General features: G+C 34.7%; 1 protein-coding gene and 1 long non-coding RNA gene across 2 annotated transcripts; one reads left to right on the top strand and one right to left on the bottom strand.

Annotated features, from left to right (window-relative positions):
• Positions 1-334: 334 nt before the first annotated feature.
• On the top strand, positions 335-2,479 carry LOC147410715 (putative receptor-like protein kinase At3g47110). The gene is made up of 2 exons (XM_086439302.1): positions 335-1,910; positions 1,996-2,479. The coding sequence occupies exons 1-2, from the start codon at positions 440-442 to the stop codon at positions 2,379-2,381; spliced, it is 1,857 nt and encodes a 618-aa protein (XP_086295428.1). The 5' UTR covers positions 335-439; the 3' UTR covers positions 2,382-2,479.
• Positions 2,480-16,393: 13,914 nt separating this feature from the next.
• Positions 16,394-19,533, bottom strand: LOC147410714 (uncharacterized). The gene is made up of 3 exons (XR_015179127.1): positions 18,151-19,533; positions 17,959-18,068; positions 16,394-17,084 (listed from the first exon to the last, which is right to left on the bottom strand). It is a non-coding gene; the product is annotated as an uncharacterized LOC147410714 (long non-coding RNA).
• Between the last annotated feature and the right edge of the window lie 3,392 nt (positions 19,534-22,925).

The raw sequence follows: 22,925 nt of genomic DNA, 5'->3' as shown, positions 1-22,925 counted from the left end.
TAATTGGTAGTCTTCCACTTGAGATTGGTCTCAATATTCCTAATATCCGCTTCTTTTTAATTGGACAAAATCATTTTTATGGATCCATTCCTGTATCATTATTCAATGCCTCACAACTTGAGATGCTTGATTTTGATAGAAACAATTTCAGTGGAAAAGTCCCTATTGAGGTGGGAAACCTAAAGGGTCTATTTCTACTTTGAATGCCAATCATCTTGGAAGCAGTGGGAAAGATGATGATTTGAATTTCATTGATTCTCTGTCCAACTGTACCAATTTACAGCTCTTGGATATCACCACCAATCATTTTGGAGGTAAGCTACCCAACTCTATATCCAATCTCTCTAACCAGCTCTTTCATCTATCTCTAGGAAAAAATCAAATATTTGGTGTCATCCCTACTGGAATCGAGAACCTCGTTAATCTAATTTTATTGACGATGAACAATAACTTTCTCGTTGGAAGTATTCCTGATAGTATCGGGAAGCTTCAAAACCTATCAAGCCTGCATTTAAGTGGAAATAGAATCTCAGGGAAGATTCCTTCCTCCCTCGGGAATTTATCTCGATTATTTGAGCTCAATTTATCAGAAAATGTCTTAGTAGGAACCATCAATTCAAATCTTGGAAAATGTGGTTTTTTGCAAATCTTGGATCTATCTTCAAATAACCTAAATGGTCCCATACCAAAGGAGGTTATTGGTTCATCCCCGCAGTATCTTTCTATTAATTTGGCTAATAATTCTTTGACGGGGCCCCTTCCTTTCGAAGTAGGTAAGTTGATAAACCTCGGAGAGTTAGATGTCTCAATGAACAAATTGTCTGGTAAAATTCCTAGCACGATTGGTGGTTGTTTGAAATTGGAAAGCATTTTTTTGGAAAGCAATTTCTTTCAAGGACCTATCCCTAACTCTTTTAATTCTTTGAGAGGTATTCAAAATGTAGATTTTTCTAGAAATAATTTGTCTGGAAAAATTCCTAAAGATTTGAAGGACCTTCCTTTTTTACAAAATTTAAATTTGTCATTCAATGATTTTGAGGGTGAGGTACCAGAAGATGGAGTTTTCAAAAATACAAGTGCATTTTCAATAGTTGGAAATAGGAGGCTATGTGGGGGCATTCTTGAACTTCAGTTACCTGCATGTTCTATCAAGAAATCTAAGAAGCGAAATGAGTATCTCGCTTTGAAGATCACAATTGGTGTAGTTTTATCTTTGGTTGTGCTAGCAAGTTTTCTTGCTCTTTATTGCAAAATAAAGCCAAGAATGAAGTTTTCTTCCACAATTTACGTGGGAGTTCAAGACGGAAGGGTTTCTTACAGAGAACTCCATGAAGCAACGAGTGGATTCGCTTCGACCAACTTAGTTGGTGTGGGGCATTTTTCTTCTGTATATAAAGGAATTCTTTACCAGGATGAGATACCTGTTGCTGTGAAAGTACTTAACCTCGTGGAAACAGGAGCTTCCAAGAGTTTCATTAATGAATGTCGTGCCTTGAGTAAAGTTCGGCACCGGAATTTACTCAAGATCTTGACTGTCTGCTCAAGTATGGATTACAAAGGTAATGATTTCAAAGCACTAGTTCTTGAATTCAAGCCTAATGGAAGTCTAGAGAATTGGTTGCACCCAAGTTCAAATGCACAACATGATCTATCAAGGTATTTGAACCTTTTCCAAAGGTTAGATATATTGATCGATGTTGCTTCTGCTTTGGATTATCTTCATAATCACTGCGAGACACCCATTGTTCACTGTGACCTGAAGTCAAGTAATATTCTTCTTGATGATGACATGACCGCGCTTGTGGCTGACTTTGGATTAGCAAAGTTTCTTATCAAGGACACCAACATTTGTAGCAATTATGATACCAGCTCAATTGCCATCAAAGGAACAATTGGGTATATTCCTCCAGGTATTAATTAATTTGATTTATTTTCATAATATTTTAAATTAGTTTGTAAAGTATTTGGTAATTTAAGTGGCTTCATGAATTGCAGAGTATGGAGTGGGTGCTGAAGTCTCTACAGAAGGGGATGTTTATAGTTATGGAATACTTTTACTGGAGATGTTTACCGGAAAGAAACCAATTGATGACATGTTCAAGGATGGTTTAAGCATTCATTACTTTGCTAAAATGGCTTTGGTTGAACGGGTGTTGGATATTGTGGATTCGGGACTACTTTTAGAAGAAGATCACAATGATCACAATATTGTGCAGGAATGCTTAGTTTCCATAGTTAAAACTGGAGTTTCATGTTCCACAGAATCACCAGGTGAGCGAATGAAAATCAAAGATGTTCTCATAGAATTGCTCAAAATTAAACAAGTCCTTCTTGGGTCGAGCATTATGAATAAAAAGGAAATACACTCCAACGAGTTTTAGGTTTAGGTTTTGCCTCAAGCTTATTAAGTTTGCTGTAGATGTATTTGTGTATTTAATAAAACCTATTGCTGAAATATGAAATAATTTAATTATTCTGAGACTCTTTTCTTCACTTAGATATCAAGAGGTATCCACATCGTACACAAGGAAATTATAAAAAGAGTGCTGAAAATCTGACTTAGGTACGTGGCAACTCCATTGACTTATCTGACGTGATAGGCTCAGGAACCGTAGATGGACTCTCCTCGGGATACAGAACCATGGTTCCCCATTAAAAAATGCAGTTCTGTATCCCAAAGAGAGCATTTCTATGATTTTTGATCCTATCAGGTCAAGTAAGTCGATTGAGTATGCCACGTGCCTAAGTCAGATTATCATGACTCTGATAAAGAAGAGATATTATAGGCCTTAATTTCTTGGATTGTGGCTTACATGACATGTATTGGGGTGTAAGGAGAGATTCAATCCTCCACCTTATTCCATTCTTTGACCATATCAAATGCCTTTTCACTCGCATTTACTTAATGGAGAGGTAATTTTACAGTATCTAACCATAACACCTTGTACCTCCATCTGGCATGTCAGCCTTCTCCAAAGATAGATTTCTCATCTAAACCAGCTTGGAAGGAGATCTATGATCTTGACTCTCTTCATAAAAAATTATGTGGAATTTGAAATGCTAAAATCCCATTAAAAATTAGGGTATTTTAGCTGAAAGTTTCTCCATAACAAACTCACAAAATTTTGTAAAATGTTTCAAAATAAGTGTTACGATTCTTAGGTTAAGACTTAAACTTTCCTCTTCTTCGACGATTAGGTATTTTTGGAGCATTGATTTGATTCTTAACATTTGGTATCAGAGCCAACCCACGTCCAAGGTTCGAGTCAGGGGGAGGTGATTGTGGAGAGCTAGAAAAAAAAGAAAGGGAAAGGGAGAAAGGAGCTCCTATATAGTATGAGATATGGAAGAGGTCCTAAAAAGAAAAATAAAAAGAGCTCACCATAGTATGGGATATGAAAGGGTCCAGCGTAATAGGTCACTATGATTAGTTTGGGAAAGGGGGACTTATGCAAAAGAAAGAAGGCCAAGGGGGGGGGGGGGGCTCGCCATAAAGTGGGCCAAAGAGGATGTTGGCCTTGAAGCATGGGGGTATGTTATGATCCTTACAATTTTTATTATTATTATTTTTTAATTAGTAAGCAAGGGCTATATAGGGTCCCACCCTTTTATTGAAAAGAGGCTAATGCCTAATCGAATTACAAGCAATGTCTTGAAAACAAAGTGAAGCCAAATCAAATGGAAAATCTTCAGTAAACATCGTAGAGCTCTAAGAGGAAACTCCTCTCTTTGCTAACCAATCCGCCACCCATTTGAGTCACGCTAGCTGAACTCATAAGCTGAGGAGAATTCCTTTGCCACATCTTTAATCAAACGCAGAAGGTTAAGATACCTCAACGAGCACTTCCAAACAACATTCAAGAAATTAATAGCATAGAGAGAATCGACATTTACCATCAAATAAAGGAAACCATGCTGAAGAGCAACCTTTAGCCCATGGAGAATTGCCTCTAGCTCAATAGCAGAAACATCAGAAGAAGTTGTGCTACCATATCCAGCAAACCGCAAGGTACCCAAGTAGTTTCTACCAGCAAACCCGTACTCACCACCTGCATTTTTTATGAACCCATCATTGTTCAGCTTTAGGATCCCTTCCATAGGTAAAATCCAATTATCTGATTTTTGAATCCTTGAATTTAACGCTGAATGGCAGCCCCAATTAATGAGATCATCCCTATCCTGGACCTTAGAGATTATAGCCCCATCAAATTTCCCTTGGATGTCATCCTTGATGCTATGGAAAATGGAATACCAATTCTTCGAAGTCCCCTCGAAAATTCTTCTATTGCACTCTCACCACGTGTGGTAGACCATGACACAAAACGCAAACTTCATAACAAGCCCCAACCGATTTTGGACGATGAATTCACCTTCCTCTAGAATTGAACCCACCAAAGGTGCCAAGAATTTTTTTTCCAAAGGCTTGAGCTAAACTCACAAGCTAAGAATAAATGATCATTATCTTCACAAGGTTTACCGCATAGCACGCATTTACAAACCATGTGGATGCCCTTCTTCCTGAAGTTTTCTGTTGTTAAAAGTCTTCTCCGGAATGCCTTCCAAGTGATAAAATAATGTCTGGAAATATTGAATTTATTCCAAATGATTTCACTCCATCTCACTTCTACACCCCCACCACGAATAGACTCTCAAATAGATTTGTAGGTAAAACGTCCATTGGATGTTTTAATCCAAACAATATGATTCGATTCATTTGACCAAAGGGGACTATGAACTTCGACCTTGTCACTAATGGAAGCTATCGAATATTGTCTCTACCACTATGTGAAAAAAGCTCATATTTGACGGTCTTAGCCCATCAAATTTTGAAAAATTTGATGGACCATCCCGTCAAATATGCCTGTCAAATATTTTCATGTAGAATTTTTTTTTTGACGGCCCTGGACTATCAAATTATTGGAGAATGAACTTTAAAAAAAATAAAAAAAAATCCATAGAGTATGGCCGTCGAATTTGGAGGTTTAACAAACAATAACACGGTCCTCTAATTCACAAATCAGAAAAATAATAAAAAAATCAGAAAAATAAAAAACAAAAGAAAAATCATAAAACAAGCTCCAAATTAAATTAAACAACTCAAAATTCATATTATATATTGAAATTCCATTATTAAACAAACTTTAATAAAAGCAATTAGGCACTAACAAATGAAATTGAGTCACATAATTGCTTAGAAATAAAACACAATCAGAAGCAAATGGTCGTGATGCCTTTCTTCCCTTCTGGCTCTCTCCGCTCTATCATGTCCTCTTATTTTCCTCAAGGTTTACAGTTTCCCTACATTGCCACTGTTTCCTAGATCAAATACACCTTATTGGTTCGATTTTGAGATAATTGAAGACTTCGTCGCCATGTCAAACATATGGTTGTTTGGGATGACCGTTTTAGAATTCATTTTTTGCAAACCTCCTCTTTTTTTTTTAAAATGACCAACCTTTTATCGTGTTTGATTTTACGAAGATGGGAAGCCCATTACTCATCTTTGATTTTACAAGGAATAAATAATGAGAGAGAGAGAGAGAAACAGACAGAGATCACCTCAGAAATGTTGCAATTTGACTTTGTAATCAACTAAGCTAACAGTAAAAATTCGCCATGCCTATTCTGAAGATCCTGGGGTTTCCACTATAGACACCTCATTTTTGCACTAGCCTGATTTATCAACTCGTCAACCCGATCGCGACGATTCCTAATGATGGATGCTTTATTTGTTACTAGATTTGTTTCAGAAATTCAGATGAGATATCACAAACAAACAAAACTTTAGAAACCACACTACGCTAGAAAAATATAATCCCAAAAACATAGAAATCATCATTGTTCAAATAAAAAGAAGTTTTACGATAAAAATCACTAAAAAATGATCCAAATTATCAAAACATCCTTAGAGCTCACATTACACTTAGGAAAATCCTTTCGAACACATAAAACAACAAATTAAAACCAAATAAATCATTTCGTCAATTTTCACCAAGTTCGACAAAATTACGAAAATACTCCTCATAGGGTTCACAATCGTTTTATGCAAAAAATTCATAAATGACACATACCCATAATCCCATTGAATTCTTTATGAAAAACTGATTTCAAAACATCCCGAAACATCGAAAAATGACTTAAAACGTAAAAGTTCTCTACGGGGGCAAAATAGTAATTTTTCATTTTAACAATTTAAAATTTCGAAATTAATAATTAAAAAATTAATTAACAGAAAGTGAAATCTTAACAAAATTAATTTAAAAATTTGAATCAAAAAAATTAATCAATCAAGTCCTCAGGCAAAATTGTTGTTGGTTGCTCACTTATTTAAGTGGAGCCCCTGATATTTATTAAAAAACCCCTCCATCTGGGGGCCTAAAGAATTAAAATATAATTATGAGGGATTCTTGAAAAATAAAAAATATACCCTAATCTAAAGAAACCTAGTCAATCAAATAAGATTTAAGTCAAAACCCTAATCTAAAGAAACCTAGTCAATCAAATAAGACTTAAGTCAAAACCTAACTAAAATGAAACCTAGTCAAACCCTAATTCTTCCAAAAAAATATATAAATTGGAGCCTCCACAACCTAATTTCGCAGATCAAAATAAACATTAGAAAAAGTAGGTTAAAAAGTTTTCCTAGCCTTCTTCAAACCTTGATTTTGAAGTCCTAACTCCCTACTTATCATCCAAACCCTAGGTTTTGTAGAAAAACTTCCAAAAACTCTCCAAAAAATATGTAGAAATCCATAAAAAAATTTAGAAAATACTCAGATATGAGAAAGAGGTACTTTATCTTAAAGATCCGAAGTAAATCAAGTGACGGAAACAAAGCGAGGAGTATTTTACGAAGAGACATTCTTCCAATTCTGAGGGAACAAATCGTTGGATCATCGTATAGGTATATTTTTATTCTATATGTTTTATTATTTTGTTTTAGGTCTTTTAGCAATGTAATCCTTTTTTGAGAAATAGTAGAGATCGACGTTTGCCGGGCAGAGTTGGTGCCTAACACCTTCCAACCCCGTAACTTGATCCCGAGACCATATTTTCTTTTTATTCGTAGATTAGTTGTTTTTATCTGTTAGAGTCAGTATTCAGTTCCTAGACCGTAATAACTAGGTGACGACTCCTAAACCTTAAAATTCAAAAGCGGATTAACACACCCCGCGGATCGAGAACGCTTTCAATAGTGAATCCACTGGGGATTGTTGAGGATCAGACTTGAAAAATCCTAAATTTTGGTGAATTGCTAAATCGACCTAGTTTTTATTTTACTTTATTTTGATTTATTTTTCTTTGTTTATTTAATTTGGCTTGATTGTAGATCATTTGTTTGATTTTTGAGTATTCTAGTTTGTTTGTTTCTTGCTTTATGATCTAATCAAGGGTCACTTTTGATGATCCTAAATAATTTAAGATTTCAAAGATCAACGAAATAAGCATAGAATGCTGGTGGTTGGGATGAGGAGTCATGAATGTTTTTTTTTTATATAATAATTTTTTTAATCGATGTTGCTACGCATAGTGATGGTGGTTAGTTTTTTTTTTTTCTTTCCCTTTTTCAATCTGTGCATGCTGAATGGTATCAAAGATATGAATAAAAAATAAAGGTTATCTTTTTTCTCAAATTCTCTTTGTTGGTTTTCAAATCATTTCTTTTTACTACCTGTGTTATGCTAACAGCAAGAATAAAATGGGTTTTCTTAATAATAAAAATTGCAAAAAAAAAAAAACAATACCATTGTGCGTGGTGTGCTGTTAGCAAAAAATCGTTCTTTTCTTTTTCTATCTTCTTTTCACGTAACAAAGAAATGACAACAAAGAAAGAGAGAGAGAGAGAGAGAGAGAGAGAGAAGAGAGAGAGAGAGAGAGAGAGAGAGAGAGAGAGAGGGGAAGAAAGGGAGACTATATGGGTGTAATATGTGGGTGTACTAGCCATAGATATGGAGATGCTGTTGGGACGCATAGGGTTTTCATCAGTGGTGATCTTGGGATCAGTTGTGCGTGCACCCCTGGTTGTCAGGAAGATAAGCTGACCTTAGCTGATTTTGAAAGCATTCTAGTGGAGAGACCTTTAGAAAATGGAAGAGTGTCTCATCGTCTTGATCGGTTGTTGACCCTTCAAGATTCAAATATTAATGTCAGAAGATTTAACCTTAAAAATTATTTTTCCAACATCAATTGCTTCACCTACATCAGAGTACCTTGGAATTCTATACCATCAACGCTAATGAGCCTATTTGTTGGCCTTTCTGAGTTCCTAGGAAGAGAGAGATGCAATAATGGTGTGCAGTTGCATTTTTTGTATCGAAGAATCCAGAAGAAAAGGCTAGTGGTGGAATAAGATATGTCTCTCTCAAGGACTCATGAGTCGCAGACTTGCATGTGATCTAGCAAACCAAAAAAAAAAAAAAAAAAATTTTCTTGCTTGACAGACCTTTTAATTTTTATCATAAGAATCTGTGGCTTTATTGAGTTTGCTACAGAGTAAGACAAACCCGCTTCTTTGAAGCAGGCTACATTGGACCGCCAAATAAGCTTGCGGTCATTCTGTTATTTTTTTGGAAAGTATTAGTAAAGTAGACACACACCCCTCATAGAAAACTAAGGTGTTAGTCATGAACACCTCTCTCGCATGTTGATCACTCCTAATATTGCCGCTTAGCATTTAAAAAAAAAAAATTTCCTCAAAAAAGATAAAAATAAAAAATATATTTTTTTAAAGTTTTGTTACTCCAAAAAAACTTTGGATGGGACCCCCTTGTTGGTTTTTTTTTTTAGATAAAAATCCTTCAAATATGATTTTTTAATAGATATTTAATTCTTTACAATACCGTGGGTCCCACCCTAAACTTTGGGAATCACATTCTTTAGAGGATTTTTTTTTCACAACGGTATAAGCTAACTCAATAAGATTTTACATTTACTATAGGTCAAGCTCACACGTGGCATGATCCAATGTCATCAATTCAATGAATTTTCAAAGAGAAGTTTTCAATGTATATATTCTTTATCTTTCATAGATAGGACTTTGGTCAAAGTCAATAGCTATATTTTCAAGAAATCGGATCTAACACTACTTTTTTAATATTATTTTTGGATCCAAACATTTTCCTTGAAATCTAGAAAGCCGTGGTATTGGATTATCGATCACGTTGGCCTAATGACTCTTTGTAAAATTTGAAATCTTAATGTGTAAGTCGAGATAATCTAAGTTCATCACTCCCCATTTCCACAACTCTCATTCTATCCTTAGTTCAATATTTGTTGAAATCTCGATGTGTTTTGGGTCACCCAAAGTGATCTTTGATTGGACCAAACAAATAAAAAATAAAACAAATTTGTACTTGTTTCAATCTGATTGATTATTCTGTGTTATATCTGATGTATTGCCTAGCTAATATGCCATGATCTGATTAATATCTCTCTATGATGTTCATGCTTTTATCTCGAACTGAATGTTATGGATGTTGTTTGTATTTCTTGATCAATATGTGAAATCCATACTTGTGAAATGTGATCTGGCCTACCGGCCCATTTATTTGAAAAATGCCTCGGGCACACCCAACCCTACTTTGTACACACCACAAGCACATTTATATTGTTGCATTGCACACTTGCATGTCCCTTCTAGCCAATGTGGCATTAGTATGTGGCCCAGTCTCCTCAGAGATGCGATATCATTCATGAAATCCACAACTCCAATCACGTACCTTAGGGTATATAAAATTGGGGCATCAGTACCGTTTGATCAGGTGACACTGAAGGTATATCGATGCACCCATGCTGGAGTGACCTGAGTCTTTGTCCTATTGTAAGTTGTAAAGTCACATGTTCTAATCGCCAACCCTAGACTAGTACCTATATAGTATATCAAAATTAATCTAAGATCACCAACTGCATTTCTTGGTTAAAATCAGTGCCTAAGTGAAATCCTGTCCCAATGTACTACGGTACAAAGGGAATAGACTACGTCTATTCTAAAGGAGAGGTGACTTAAGAGTGCCCTTGCTCATCATTATGCGCTACCTCTCATCTAGGGATTAAACTGGCTTCTTTTGACTTTAAATATTTGAGTTGGAGTCTTAGATTATCACTTATATGTATATTAAACTAAGTTACTACGTACCATTCGATTGAGTACGCTCAAGAGGTATATAGGTGCACTTGGGCAAATGTGGCCAGATAAATTACATTGCACATAGTAAACCTAGAGTCTAGAAACCTCCCTATACTCGAACTTATCATTGGTGTTCCTGGGTTATTTTTCAAAAATAGATATTACAAATTGTTGAGATCATGAAGTTACAGTTTTATCCTCAAGATACCAAACTTTGGTTTAATTTGATTCAAGGCTATCATATCACTGGGTGCACCAACCCAATAAAGAATCCATTCTAAATGTGGTAAGGGATCATAATGACCCAACCCATCTCGATCTAACAATCACGAAGGGTCGAACCATTTAAATCAAAGTGGTATTCAAACTTTTTTTCTAATTCGGGTCTCAACCCATTTTTAAAGAAGGAAAATATTTTCCAAAAAAAAAAAAAGAAAAGGAAGGAAAAATGATTTACAAAAGATCAATTTTTGCATAGAAAACTTTTAAAATATGTTTTTCCAAAGAAAAAAGGATTTTTACAAATAATCTATTTTTTGCATGGACCTTGAAAAATTAATAAAATTTATTTTTTTGAAAAGAAAATGATTGCAAAAAATAATCAGATTTGTAAAAGTTTTTATTCAATGAAAACATTATTTGTCAATAATTTTCTAGAATGCAATAAAATTATTTTCCTTCTGAATAATCATTGCACAAATGAATTGTTTAATAGATTGGTGCACATAATTCAATAAAATCCCAGGATTTATTAAAATGTTATCAAGGGGATAACACTAGAATTCACTTTTGATAAGGTTGTCATTGTACCTAACTTCAATTGTTCACTGTTTTGCTAGGGTCGTAAGTTTGGTCAATTAGAATGAACGTCAACACTAAGTGAATCATCAGAAATGACCTCAAAATCTTTTAAAATTACACAGTTATTCCCTGAAGATAACAGTACCTCAATCATGCCAGTTGTAAGTAATGTCTCAGTCCTCAGTCCTAATCAAGCCTGTTGTGGGTAGTTGTCTTGAGTTTTTATGAGTTATTTGGGTTAGCTCGAGTCCCTTTTTTTTTCTAGCAAGGTCATGTCTTTTTTAGATCGAGTCTACTCTTTTCCTGTCGAGTCGAGTTAGTTTGCCAAGTCTAAAACGGCTTCTGTCGCCCCATTTGAATAAATGAAAATTTTGAATACCTCAAGTGCATTAACAGATTAACTAATAATTTGACTTCAATGATAGATTTGTTTCCTAAATGAGAATATAACAGTTGGGCTCAACCCTTAGGTCATTGACCTCAGAACAAAAAATTTCTAAGAAATTTAAATAAAAACCATCCTATCCCTAGAGGAACACAATGGGATAATGAATTTACATAGAAATTTCAAAAGACTTGTTCACGTGACCCTATGAGGATACGTTAGGTGCAAACTTGAGTGTTATCCGACACAGAATAGATACTCGCTCGATAAAATAGAAATATCAATGAAATCAAAGAAGATGTTACAAAATGTATCAATGCTGTCCCATTGTCTTTCGAGTTGCAAAGTTCATCCAAACAAATATCATAAGTTGAAATAGGGTGCCTTTGAAATTAGTTTCTGATGATGGGTTACATTAGATATCACTCTGCGTTCAAAGTTCAAGATCCGGCATGAAAAATCATCTTCCTACCGTTCTTAGACTAATGGAGTAGTTGAAATAGCTAATAAGAGTCTCAAGACAATTATTAAGAAAATGTGTCAATCGCACCAGGATTGGTCAAAGAAACTACCATTCATACTATGGGGGTACAGAAATAGTCTTACTAGTTGAAAGGGAAATCCCATATCTCAAGGTATTGATGGAAAGCCAATTGTTAGAAACATACTAGGTCCGCCATCGGTACGAAGAACTAAATCGGATTGAAGAAAAACAACCTAGACATTCTGTACCACCTGTAAACTTAGCAGAGAAGAGTCACTCATATGTTTGACAAGAAAATCAAAGTTTGCCACTTACAAGTCAAGGAATTAACCATCAGACTACAAAGAAAATTGAGCACTCATCCTCGACCAAAGGAGAAAGTCTAAACCCAATTGGAAATATTTATTCATTAAGAAAATTCTGCCTAAAAAAATCGTCAGATTTTAAGATCATGATAGAATTGAACTACTAGAGTCAACCAATCTTGATCAGATCAAGCGGTACTACATTTAAGAATACGATCTTTGGTCAAATCAATTTTCCTGTTACCTAGTTCAATATCTCATTTCTTAGCCCTTTGCAGCATTTTCAAAATAAATAAATAAAAATGCATTTTTTTTCTCAGCCCGATCACCCAATCTAGGGGAGGGAAAATTCAAACTATGTTTGGGTCTAATCCCAAAATTCTGGGGTACGTAGGCAACCTGAGAAGTTACTTCAGGCCCGACCATATCAAAATAAAAAAATAGATTTCCCTACAAAAAAAATCAAAATATTTTTTTTAAAATATCTTCGAAATAGGGAAGAAAATTAAAAAATAAAAAATAATTTAAAAGAAATGCCACACAAGGGGCATTTGGGTTTTGGAGCCTCAAAATTCCTTTCATTTTATGCTCAGCCCTAAGTTTACCCATGAAAGTCCTCTTAAGTACTTTGTGAAAAAGTCAAGGAAGGTAACAAATCATGATCAGACAGTAAATTCAGAAGTTCAAAAATGAAGAAAAAGAAAAATGGGACTTCTTAGGTTGAAAATTCGAAAGGGTGACTTAGGCAAAAATTAAGCTCGCAAGGTTGAAAATCCAAAAGGACGGTCTTGGTAACAATTAGAGCAAAGGAAAAAAACCTGTTAAGTTGAAAACCCGAAAGGGCGAGTTAGGCAAAAATTAAGGCAAGTTCGCAAGGTTGAAAATTCAAAATGACGGCCTTGACAACAATTAAAGTAAATAAAAAAGAAAAATTATAAGCTCGCTAGATCGAAAACTTGAAAATGAGATCTAAACAAAAGCTAGAGCACGCTGGCTAGATTAAAAACCTAAAAGGACAATCTAGGCAAAAGTTAGAGCAACAAAAGAAAATCTCTATTGAGTTGGAAAACAGTCTGAGCTGAAATATCATAAGTCCGAATGACCAAGTTTTAATACCCAATTTATACCAGGCAAAGACTCAGAAAATTTTCTACTTCTCCAAGTGAATCAAGAGGGAAAATGGTGGATTTTGCAATGAATCTCAAAGGGAAATATTTGGTTTTCTTGAGCCTGAGTCAAAATCTTCAATGTAAAAAGTTGAATATTTATTGTGCTTGTGGTAATCAAATATTTCAAACCTTCATAACATGGGGCACTTTCTTTTTTTATATAGCATGTAGTGTTCCCCCTTACAATAGGAGTATTTTTTTTCTAAAAACTGTGTTCAATTATCTCTAATGCAATGTTTTCTATCAAACTAAGGGCATTTTGTTCTCAAGCTTGATCAATGTTAATCCTAAAAGATAATGGAAATCCCGAATTTAAGGTTACACTCTTGATAGCAATTTTTTGAAAACCCCTGAGGTTCAAAAAAATTTAAAAATTCATAAAATTTTTGAAAGACTTTGAAGTTCAAACAGAAGCATTTCTGATCTCATATTTGGTTTTGCCCAGAGATTAACTCATTACCCTTTCATATAGAATAGGAGATAGGACATTTTTTCTTTCTCAGATTCATTAAATCCTTTTCATATTCATTATTTCTCTTCCAGATTCATTAATTCCTTTCCAAATTTATTCATTCCTTTCCAAATTCATTAATTCCTTCCAAGATTTACTCATTCTTTTCAGATTCATCCATTCTTTCCCAGATTTATTTTTTGCTCAGATATCACTGAGGATTTTCTCAGAATTATTCTCTGATATCGTCGAGGGTTTTCTCAGATTATGCTCAGATACAATCGAGGATTTTCTCGAAATTATGCTCAGATACCGTTGTGGATTTTCTCGAAATTATGCTCAGATACCACCAATGGTTTTCTCGGAATTATGCTCACATACAGCTAAGGATTTTCTCAGATTATGCTCAGATATCACCAAGGGTTTTCTCAGAATTATGCTTAGATGCTATCGAGGGTTTTCTCAGAATTATATTCAGATACCGTCAAGGGTTTTCTCGGATTATGCTCAGATACCACCGAGGGTTTTCTGGGAATTATGCTCAGATGCGATTGAGGATTTGCTCAGAATTATGCTTAGTTTTACGCTCAGATTATGCTCAGTTTTATGTTTGGTTTTATGCTCAGATTATGCTCAGATTTTACTTAGTTTTTGTTGAGATTTTGCTCAAACCCTCTGAGATTTATCTCAGATTTCAAGTACACACACTTGCATATTTTTAGTTAGGGATAATTTTCTAAAATTCAAGGATCTGATGCCATCAGTGAGAGCTCGCGCTTGAGGACCTGACATTCTTTTAGTTTGGGGAGAGTTTTACCCTCAAGGATTCAAATGCCTTGACGAATTACTAAATCAGGCTGTAAAATGAACTGTCAATAACTTTAGCATTCGGATATCGTACTACCTACCAAAATAGATTTTTTTTATCTAGTTTTCTTCAACCCTCTATGAAAGAGGGGCATCTGTAGACACCCCATTTTTGTACTTGCCTGATTAATCAACTCGTCAATTCGATCGCGATGATTCCCAATGATGGATGCTTTATTTGTTACTAGATATCTTTCAGAATTTCAAATGAAGTATCTCAAACTAACAAAACTGTAGAAAGCACACTACGCTAGGAAAATATAACCCCAAAAACATAGAAATCGTTATTTTTCAAACAAAAAGAAGCTTTACGATAAAAATCACTAAAAAATGACCCAAATTACCAAATACCCATAACATCAAAACATCCTTAGAGCCCATATTACGCTTAAGAAAATCCTTTCGAACGCATAAAACAACAAATTGAAACCAAATAAATCATTTCATCAATTTTTACCAAATTCGACAAAATTATGAAAATACCCCTCATAAGGTTCACAATTGTTTCATGCAAAAAATTCGTAAATGACACAAACCCATAATCCCATTGAATTCCATACGAAAAACCGATTAAAAAATATTTCGGAACATCGAAAAATGACTTGAAACTCAAAAGTTTTCTTCCGGGTCAAAATAGTAATTTTTCAATTTTAATAATTTAAAATTCTGAAATTAATAATTAAAACATTAATTAATGTAAAGTGAAACCTTAATAAAATTAATTTAACAATTTGAACTAAGAAAATTAATCAATTAAGCCCTCAGGCAAAATTGTTAATGGTTGCCCATTTATTTAAGTAGAGCCCCCTGATATTTATTAAAAGACTAAAAATATATTATTTCATTATACATAAGAATTAAAATCCTAATATAAAGAAACCTAGTCAATCAAATAAGACCTAAGTCAAAATCCTAACTAAAACCTTAATCTAAAGAAACCTAGTCAATCAAATAAGACTTAAGTCAAAATCCTAATCTAAAATGAGACCTAGTCAAATCTTAATTCTTCCAAAAAAATCTATAAATTGGAGCCTCCACAACCTAATTTCGCAGGTCAAAATAAACCCTAGAAAAAGTAGGTCAAAAAGTCTCCCTAGCCTTCCCTAAATCTTGTTTTTGAAGTTCTAATTCCTTACTTATCATCCAAACCCTGGGTTTTGTAGAAAAACTTCCAAAAATAGCCAGAAATCCATCAAAAAATTTAAGAAATATTCAGATCTAAGAAGGAAGTACTTCATCTTGAAGATCCGAAGTAGATCGAATGACGAAAACAAAGCGATGAGTATTTTACGAAGAGCCATTCTACCAATTCTGAGGGAACAAATTGTTGGGGATCATCGTATAGGTATATTTTTATTCTATTTGTTTTAGTATTTTGTTTTACGTCTTTTAGCAATGTAATCATTTTTTGAAAAATAGTAGAGACTAGTCTTTGTTGGGCGGGGTTGGTGCCTAACACCTTCCAACCCCATAACATGATCCCTGGACCATAGTTTCTTTTTATTCGTAGATTAGTTGTTTTTATCTATTAGAGTCAATGCTCGATTCCTAGACCGTAATAACAAGGTGGCGACTCTCAAACCTCAAAAATCAAAAGCAGATCAACACACCTCGCGGATCGAGGGCACTTTCATCCACTTTCGAAAATAGGCGAATTGAGTAAGTATCTGGAAAAGGTGTTAAGGTTCTATATTATTGTTTGCCACTTACACACTAAATTTCTATATATATATATATATATATATATATATATATAGATATTGTTTTACAATCAAGAAGAGTTGAAAATCCCACAATAGAGATTTGAAACAAGACTCGATAATTAAATTTCCATAGAAATGAAATGGAATTAACATAATATATATACTTTAAAAAAAAAAGGATACAAAAATGTCAAGAAGAATGCATCCTCCTACGTCTACCAGCCATGGTAGATTTGGTCTGATTTTATACCAGTCCAAGCTGCTTACAAGAATGCTACAAAAAGATGTAAATATATATATTGGTATATATTTCATCCATAGAAGACTGAAATCATTTTATATACAACTACATTGTTGTAATTTGAAGTTAAATTGAAAGGGAAGAGCCACCTCGCTACATACGTCCCATTTCCAACTAGCGCAAAGCTGAACATTAATGGATTAAGCCCCTGCATGTTATGGTAATATCAGAAGTTAGAAATATTCACAGCTTCCGTAATACACATGAAAGAACTCAAGATTGAAAGGAAATACCTCAACATTGCCCTTTCGGATTTGCAAATTGATTAGAAACCAAACATCAAGTTATATTCAATCATATGTTTTATAAATGACAAGTTGTATACAAAATTGTAATTTTATTGGTGAAAGACTTAAAAAATATAAGCCTCACATTTAAGTAAATCTATGGAAGCCGTCCTCTGAAGTAAATAGCTGCCATTGCCCAACCAAGGAAGCTTCCAATCTCATTGCTTCCTTTGGCCCCTTGTCTCATAATTAGTACACCATTGTTCTGAAGAACCCAGACAATTGAAAAGAAAAGAAAAGAAAAGGAATCATTATTACTAAATTTTCAGCAGCATTACCAAATTCCTATCATTTGAAAACTCATTGTCCAAAAATTCTTAATTATCAAAAAATATGTAGCAACTTCAAGTAACCAAGACAATTAAAAATCTGAAGGAATGTTTGGAAGACAGAGTTGGAGCTGCAACTTCTACGACTCAATTTCATTTTGCCACTTGAATTGCAAACCCTCATCGGTCGCAACTCCCAAAACCCCTCTAATTCCCAAATTTGTGGAGAAGCTACTCCCACAAAAAAGAGATGGAGTTATTACTCTCCATCCATGCCCATGCCTCCAAACTCCCAAGCCATATAGGCTCATATCGCCCCATGCCATCACTTAGGCCGACTGTGCTACCTAAAGCACCCCGAAGTGGCCGATGCTAACATTGCATTGGGCACTCTATGATGACTCCAATGCCTACTGAAAATTGAACACTAGAGTTCATTTACGTAGTTTTTGACAACTCTCAATAGTCTAAATTGCATTGGGAACGTAACACAATATGAAAATTTCATGCTTCCTCTACTCCAACGTGACACAATCAAATCCAAACTGACCAATTAATGAGTCACTTATTGAATTGGCCAAAGCCCAAAAATCAATTGAGTGGGATGATCCTAATCATCTAATAAATTGCATTATTTCTTGACAATTAAACAAGGAGGAAAAAGAAAAATAAAGGAACGTGACCATTTGAACGGGGGAGGAACCATGATGTTTGCACAATATGGTTCATAAGAAATATTACCTCATCTAGATTCGGCTTGATATTTTATTGAGAACTTTATAGAAAGATCAGATTACTGTGTTTTCTTACCTGCAACAGTGTTCTTCCTACTTGGATTACAACTCCTTGGGGTGGTTTTTCTAACACCACATAGAAAAGTGGAGATTAAAACTGCTAACAAAGAATGTCACTGCAGAGAACTGCAACAAAAGAAAAGTTAGAAGATAATAAAATAGAAGGAATGCCAAAATAGATCAACATGCCATTGCCTTTTAAGCTCACCACACATAGCAAGCTTTTGGTGTTAAATGGTGGTGCAGATTGTGTAGAAAGATGAACATCAAACAAAGGCTCGTTAACGAAACGTGGATTGTGACATGGGATGGGAGTTCTCTTCTGATCATGCTATAGGTGTGTGACTCTTTGCAAGATATCTCGCTGACCTGACAAATTCATTAAAGTCCAAATAATAGAAAATTGAAAATTTGGAGAAAATTACTATGAAATGAACAATTCCACATGGTGCACATGCATACATTTGGATTGGCACTTATCAGGGTCCCGAAACAGTTCATAAGTAAAAAAAATCCAAAGAAGAAAATAAATGAATTGAAGCATATGAAACTATTCATAGAAAGTTCATTAAAATCAGATGTTAGATACAAGATACAACATCAAGTGGACCCTTGATTTTCTCAAATGTTTCAAGGATTTCTTAAGATATAATATTTTGCATAAAAAGCCATATAGAACTTCCTAATGCCATGTTCAGTTATTTTAACAAGCTAAGATTGGAAAGAAACCAGAAATCTGATTTGGTGAGTCACCAAATCAGTAAAAGTGCCATCCATTTCAATGCAAGGAGACGTCAAACTCAAATGTGTTGAGTAATAGCGAGGGAACAGAAATATGCATTTGCAGCACCTATATAATAGTTAAAGTGTAATAATTATATGGAGATGCAATCATCCCCTAAAATCCCAACATACACACAAGCACAAAACTTGAACTTGTTAGGATAAACTGAGATAATAAAATTTACAATAATGATGGACTAAGCTAAATACTTAGTCTATTACAATGAAGATTGAAGTTTCAACATAACAAGAACTAAATAAAAACCTGAGTATTAGATAATGAAAAAGGCTTCATGAAAGGACATAGTACATGATTTGTTACCAAGCAGTCCAAAACAGATCATCTTTCATATATTAGTCCATCTTCATTCATAATTCTCGAAACACATCTTAAGCATCCCAACTTTGTGAGAAATAGCTAGACGACACACTCCCAAGCATCCTTCATCGACTAGTTTAGCAAATATTTCCCAACTAACCCAATGAGTTTTCATCCCATAAACACCGTCACCCCCAAAAATATTTTGCAAGGTATTGTTTGTAACACATTTAAGCAAGGGAAAAATAAAGAGCAAATAAATTGGAAGAGAGATCAATCTGATCAAATAGAGTGGGATAAACTGACGCGCTAAAATGTACGTGGTTAACATCGCAAGTGCATAGTGAAATTGCCTCGACCCATTTTCCACCAAATTGTGGATAAAGGTCCGATTTGTAAATTAGGGACTTTTTGGGAATAAGGAGTCACCACCTAGTTTAGGTCTAAGAACCAAAAATAACTCCAAAATGGATCGGGTCGGTCCACAGATCAGAGAATTGGGTAAGGGGTCTGATTACGGGTTTCGGAAGGTGTTAGGCATCGAACCCGCCCGATCGAGATGATCGGTCTCTACTATGATCCAAGCTATCCTACGGTCAACGGGTGGAGACTAAAGTCAAGATTATGGTCCCATCATCATCACCATCATCATCAAATTATCAAGGCCAATATTCCCCAAATATCATATAATTTCTCGAATTTCGCATAAAGATGAAAATATTTGAAAAAGCCTTAATTCCGGTCTATGCTTCAAAGTCCACATGACAACATTTCAATTACAAATCCAAATATGTGAAGACTTTCCAAATCAACCAAAAGGAATTTGTGAAAACTTTCTAAAATGGAAAATCGAGAATATGAAACTTCTAATTTGGAAATTCACGAAATTTCTAAATTAAAAATTAGAAATTTCCTAAATGAAGAGTTTATAAAAATATGGGAAGCTTCCAAATTGAAAACCTGGAAGAATAAACTTCTCAAATAGAAGTTTCCAAGTATAATGAGTTCCAAATTAGAATTTTATAAAAATGATTTCCCAAAATAGAAAATTACCACATATGATAAATTCATAAATTAGGAATTCATGAACTTACGAAAATGATTTTCCACAATAGACATTATGAACATGGACTTTTCAAATTGGGTAACTTGCAAGTATGAATTTTCTAAAATAGAAAACTAGGAGCAGGCATTTTTCACTTTTACTTTAGAGAACCAAAAATCGTTATGAGGGCCATGTGCCAATTTTATGGAAAGCATTAACCGTGAACTCCCTATATACACTAAAAATTAGTTCTCAATTCCACTTGTAACATCGACTAATCAACCCATATGCACCCTCATATAAAAATTATCCCGACCCTCTCCACATGCACGATAATTAAGGGATCACCCATTAGATTTTCATGGGATAATTAATTCACCAATGATCTAGGAATGAATAATTACAACACCAAATTCACGTATATCCTTCTTTGAAATCAAGATTAAATTGACCATAATGCATGGATGAGTTATTTTGAATTAGAAATAGGAGGTGAATTGATTAATCACGTAGTTTCAAGGGGAAACCAACAAGCCTAATTTGTTATCAAGGCATAGACATCCCGATCATTCCCTGCATGTCAATGTTAAAAAAAAATTACAAATCGTCTCTTGATTCGAATGTCCATGCCTTGATATCATATGTATACTTCCCGAGTCCTATTTTTTTTCCATAGAATATACGCCGCCACCCACTTTTATTTAACCTGCTAGGATAACAAGATAATCAGCATCATTAAACAAAATACTAAGAAAAATCTCACCTTTAGATAATGATGGTTGCTAAATTTCCTTCAGAGTTCGAGAGTGTGCGTGAGACTAAACTTGAATCAACATGAGGTCGACATGAGTCCGAGATAAAAATGTTGCTATGTCTGTGGAGACGAGGATAGAGTAGAGATGTCCTTGTAGATGGTGCTGGTTTTTAAGATAGATAAAAGATAGCAGGCTGAAGTGAGGACGTCAGGGAGAGAAAGAGAAGTCTGTGAAAAGAGCTCGAGTTCAGGAAAAAGAGAGAGGAAACGTGGGATTGTTTGCTGGTTAAGGTGTGGCAACACCAAAGATTAACGCGGGGTTAAGGTGCTGTAATGGTGGTGTTAGAGGATAGTTGGAGAGGAAGGGTGATCGAAAGAGAAGGATGAAGGTTGCTGTGTGTTGGGACTGCTAAAGAAGGTGACAATGGGGCAGTTTTGAATGGTAGTTGGGGGCTGCTGGAGAAGGTGATGATGGGGGTGTTTTGAATGGTGGTTGGGACTGCTAATGGTGGAAATAATGGGGCTGTTCTACAGACTGAACAACCAAGGGAATGGGGGCTGAAAACGTGAGGAAGGAAGGTTATTAATGGGGCTGTAATGGAAGGTGTTGAGACAATGAGGTTGCTGGTTTTTGGGGCGGCAAGGGAGAAGAAAGGGAGGGTGATTGGGGTTATTGAAAAGAAAGGAGGAAGAAGGTAATGGGCTGGAGAGGGGGCTAAAATGGAAGTGACGTGGGTTGCTGTGTGGGCTGAACGTGAGAAAGAAAAGAAGAAGGTTGGGGTGTGCTATGGGTACTGTAATGGAGATGGGGCAGCAATGGCATTAGAGATAAGGGTTGTGAGTGGTAATGAAGCAGAAGAAAGTGCTGGGGAGAGAAATATGAGGGTTGGGAAGGTTGGCTGGGTAGTGGGACATTGTAGGTGCTGGAATGGGGAAGAAGAAGGCTGAGAGGCTGTCGACTGCTCCAAGGAGAGAAGACCGTCAGAAGAAGAAGACAGGAGGAAGAAAAACAGCTTCTGAGTTAGTAGAAATCAAATTAAAAAATAACAGCTTTTTCCTTTTGGCTGTTATTTTGCTATTTTTATGCCAAAATGTCAGCCCTTCTTTTATGGTTCAAAAACATCTCTCTTTGATCGGTTTAAAAATGTCCCCCCCTCCTTAAGAGAGAAAACTCTCTCTTTTATAGCAATCTCTTGCTATTTTTTTTATTCTATATCTTTCTCTCTTTTATTTATTTCTTTCTCTTTTTGTTTGTTCTACTTTATTTGTTTCTTTTTTTTATTTGATTCCTTTTTTTATTTGATTACTCTTTGACCGAACCCAAAGAGAGAATGTCTCTCTTTTTGAGTTTAGAAAGAACGGGACCATGATCCCACGCTTTGCAACCCATGGTACGTTGGTGGTGAATTTTTGATTTTTAATGTTGGTTGATGGATTAAGTTACAATTTTTAATTTTGGATTGATTTTAATTTAATGGATTAATTATGTTTCACTTTTCAATCTTGATTGGTTGATTAAATTAAGATTTTAATTCAATTGGTTGCTTGTGTTTTAATTTCAAGTTGATTGGTTGATTAAGTTTTAAATTCAATTTGATTGATCGATTGGGTTTTAATTTCGATGTTAATTGGTTGATCGGATTTTAATTTCAATTTAATTTAAGTATTGATGGGTTGATTAAATTTTAGATTGAATGTTGATTTAAATTTTAATTGTTTAATTTTAATTGTTTGATTTTTAATTTGAGTTTTATGTTTAATTGTTTGAATTTGAATTGTTTAATGTTTAATTCGAATTTTATTTTTAGTTAGATTGGATTTTTAATCGGGTTTCGATTTTTATTACTTTTTCCTAAGGATCGGGATCTCTAAGTCGAATTTGGATGTTTAAGGGGCATTTCGGTTATTTTTTGATTTTTTTCATAAATTTCTCTGATTTCATCGATTTGGGTCCTGTTAGACTCGAAATCCTATTCTTAATGCAATGGAAATACTTTCGAGACCTTTCGGAGGTCCGAAATTTATGAGGGGTATTTTCGTCATTTTTTCAATTTTTATTCATTTGGGTGAATTTTGGCATGA

The sequence above is a fragment of the Akebia trifoliata genome, chromosome 1 (genome assembly GCF_017979445.1).
Source record: "Akebia trifoliata isolate Shusen 1 chromosome 1, ASM1797944v1, whole genome shotgun sequence".
Lineage (NCBI taxonomy): Eukaryota > Viridiplantae > Streptophyta > Magnoliopsida > Ranunculales > Lardizabalaceae > Akebia > Akebia trifoliata.
Note: the sequence above shows the minus strand (reverse complement) of the source record. Positions and strands in the feature narration are given on the sequence as shown.

Bases quoted from the DNA above. Each gene is read 5' to 3' on its own strand.
- LOC147410715 (XM_086439302.1), top strand. From the start codon at position 440: ATGAACAATAACTTTCTCGTTGGAAGTATTCCTGATAGTATCGGGAAG. The intron at 1,911-1,995 runs GTATTAATTAAT...CATGAATTGCAG, and splicing joins AATTGGGTATATTCCTCCAG to AGTATGGAGTGGGTGCTGAA.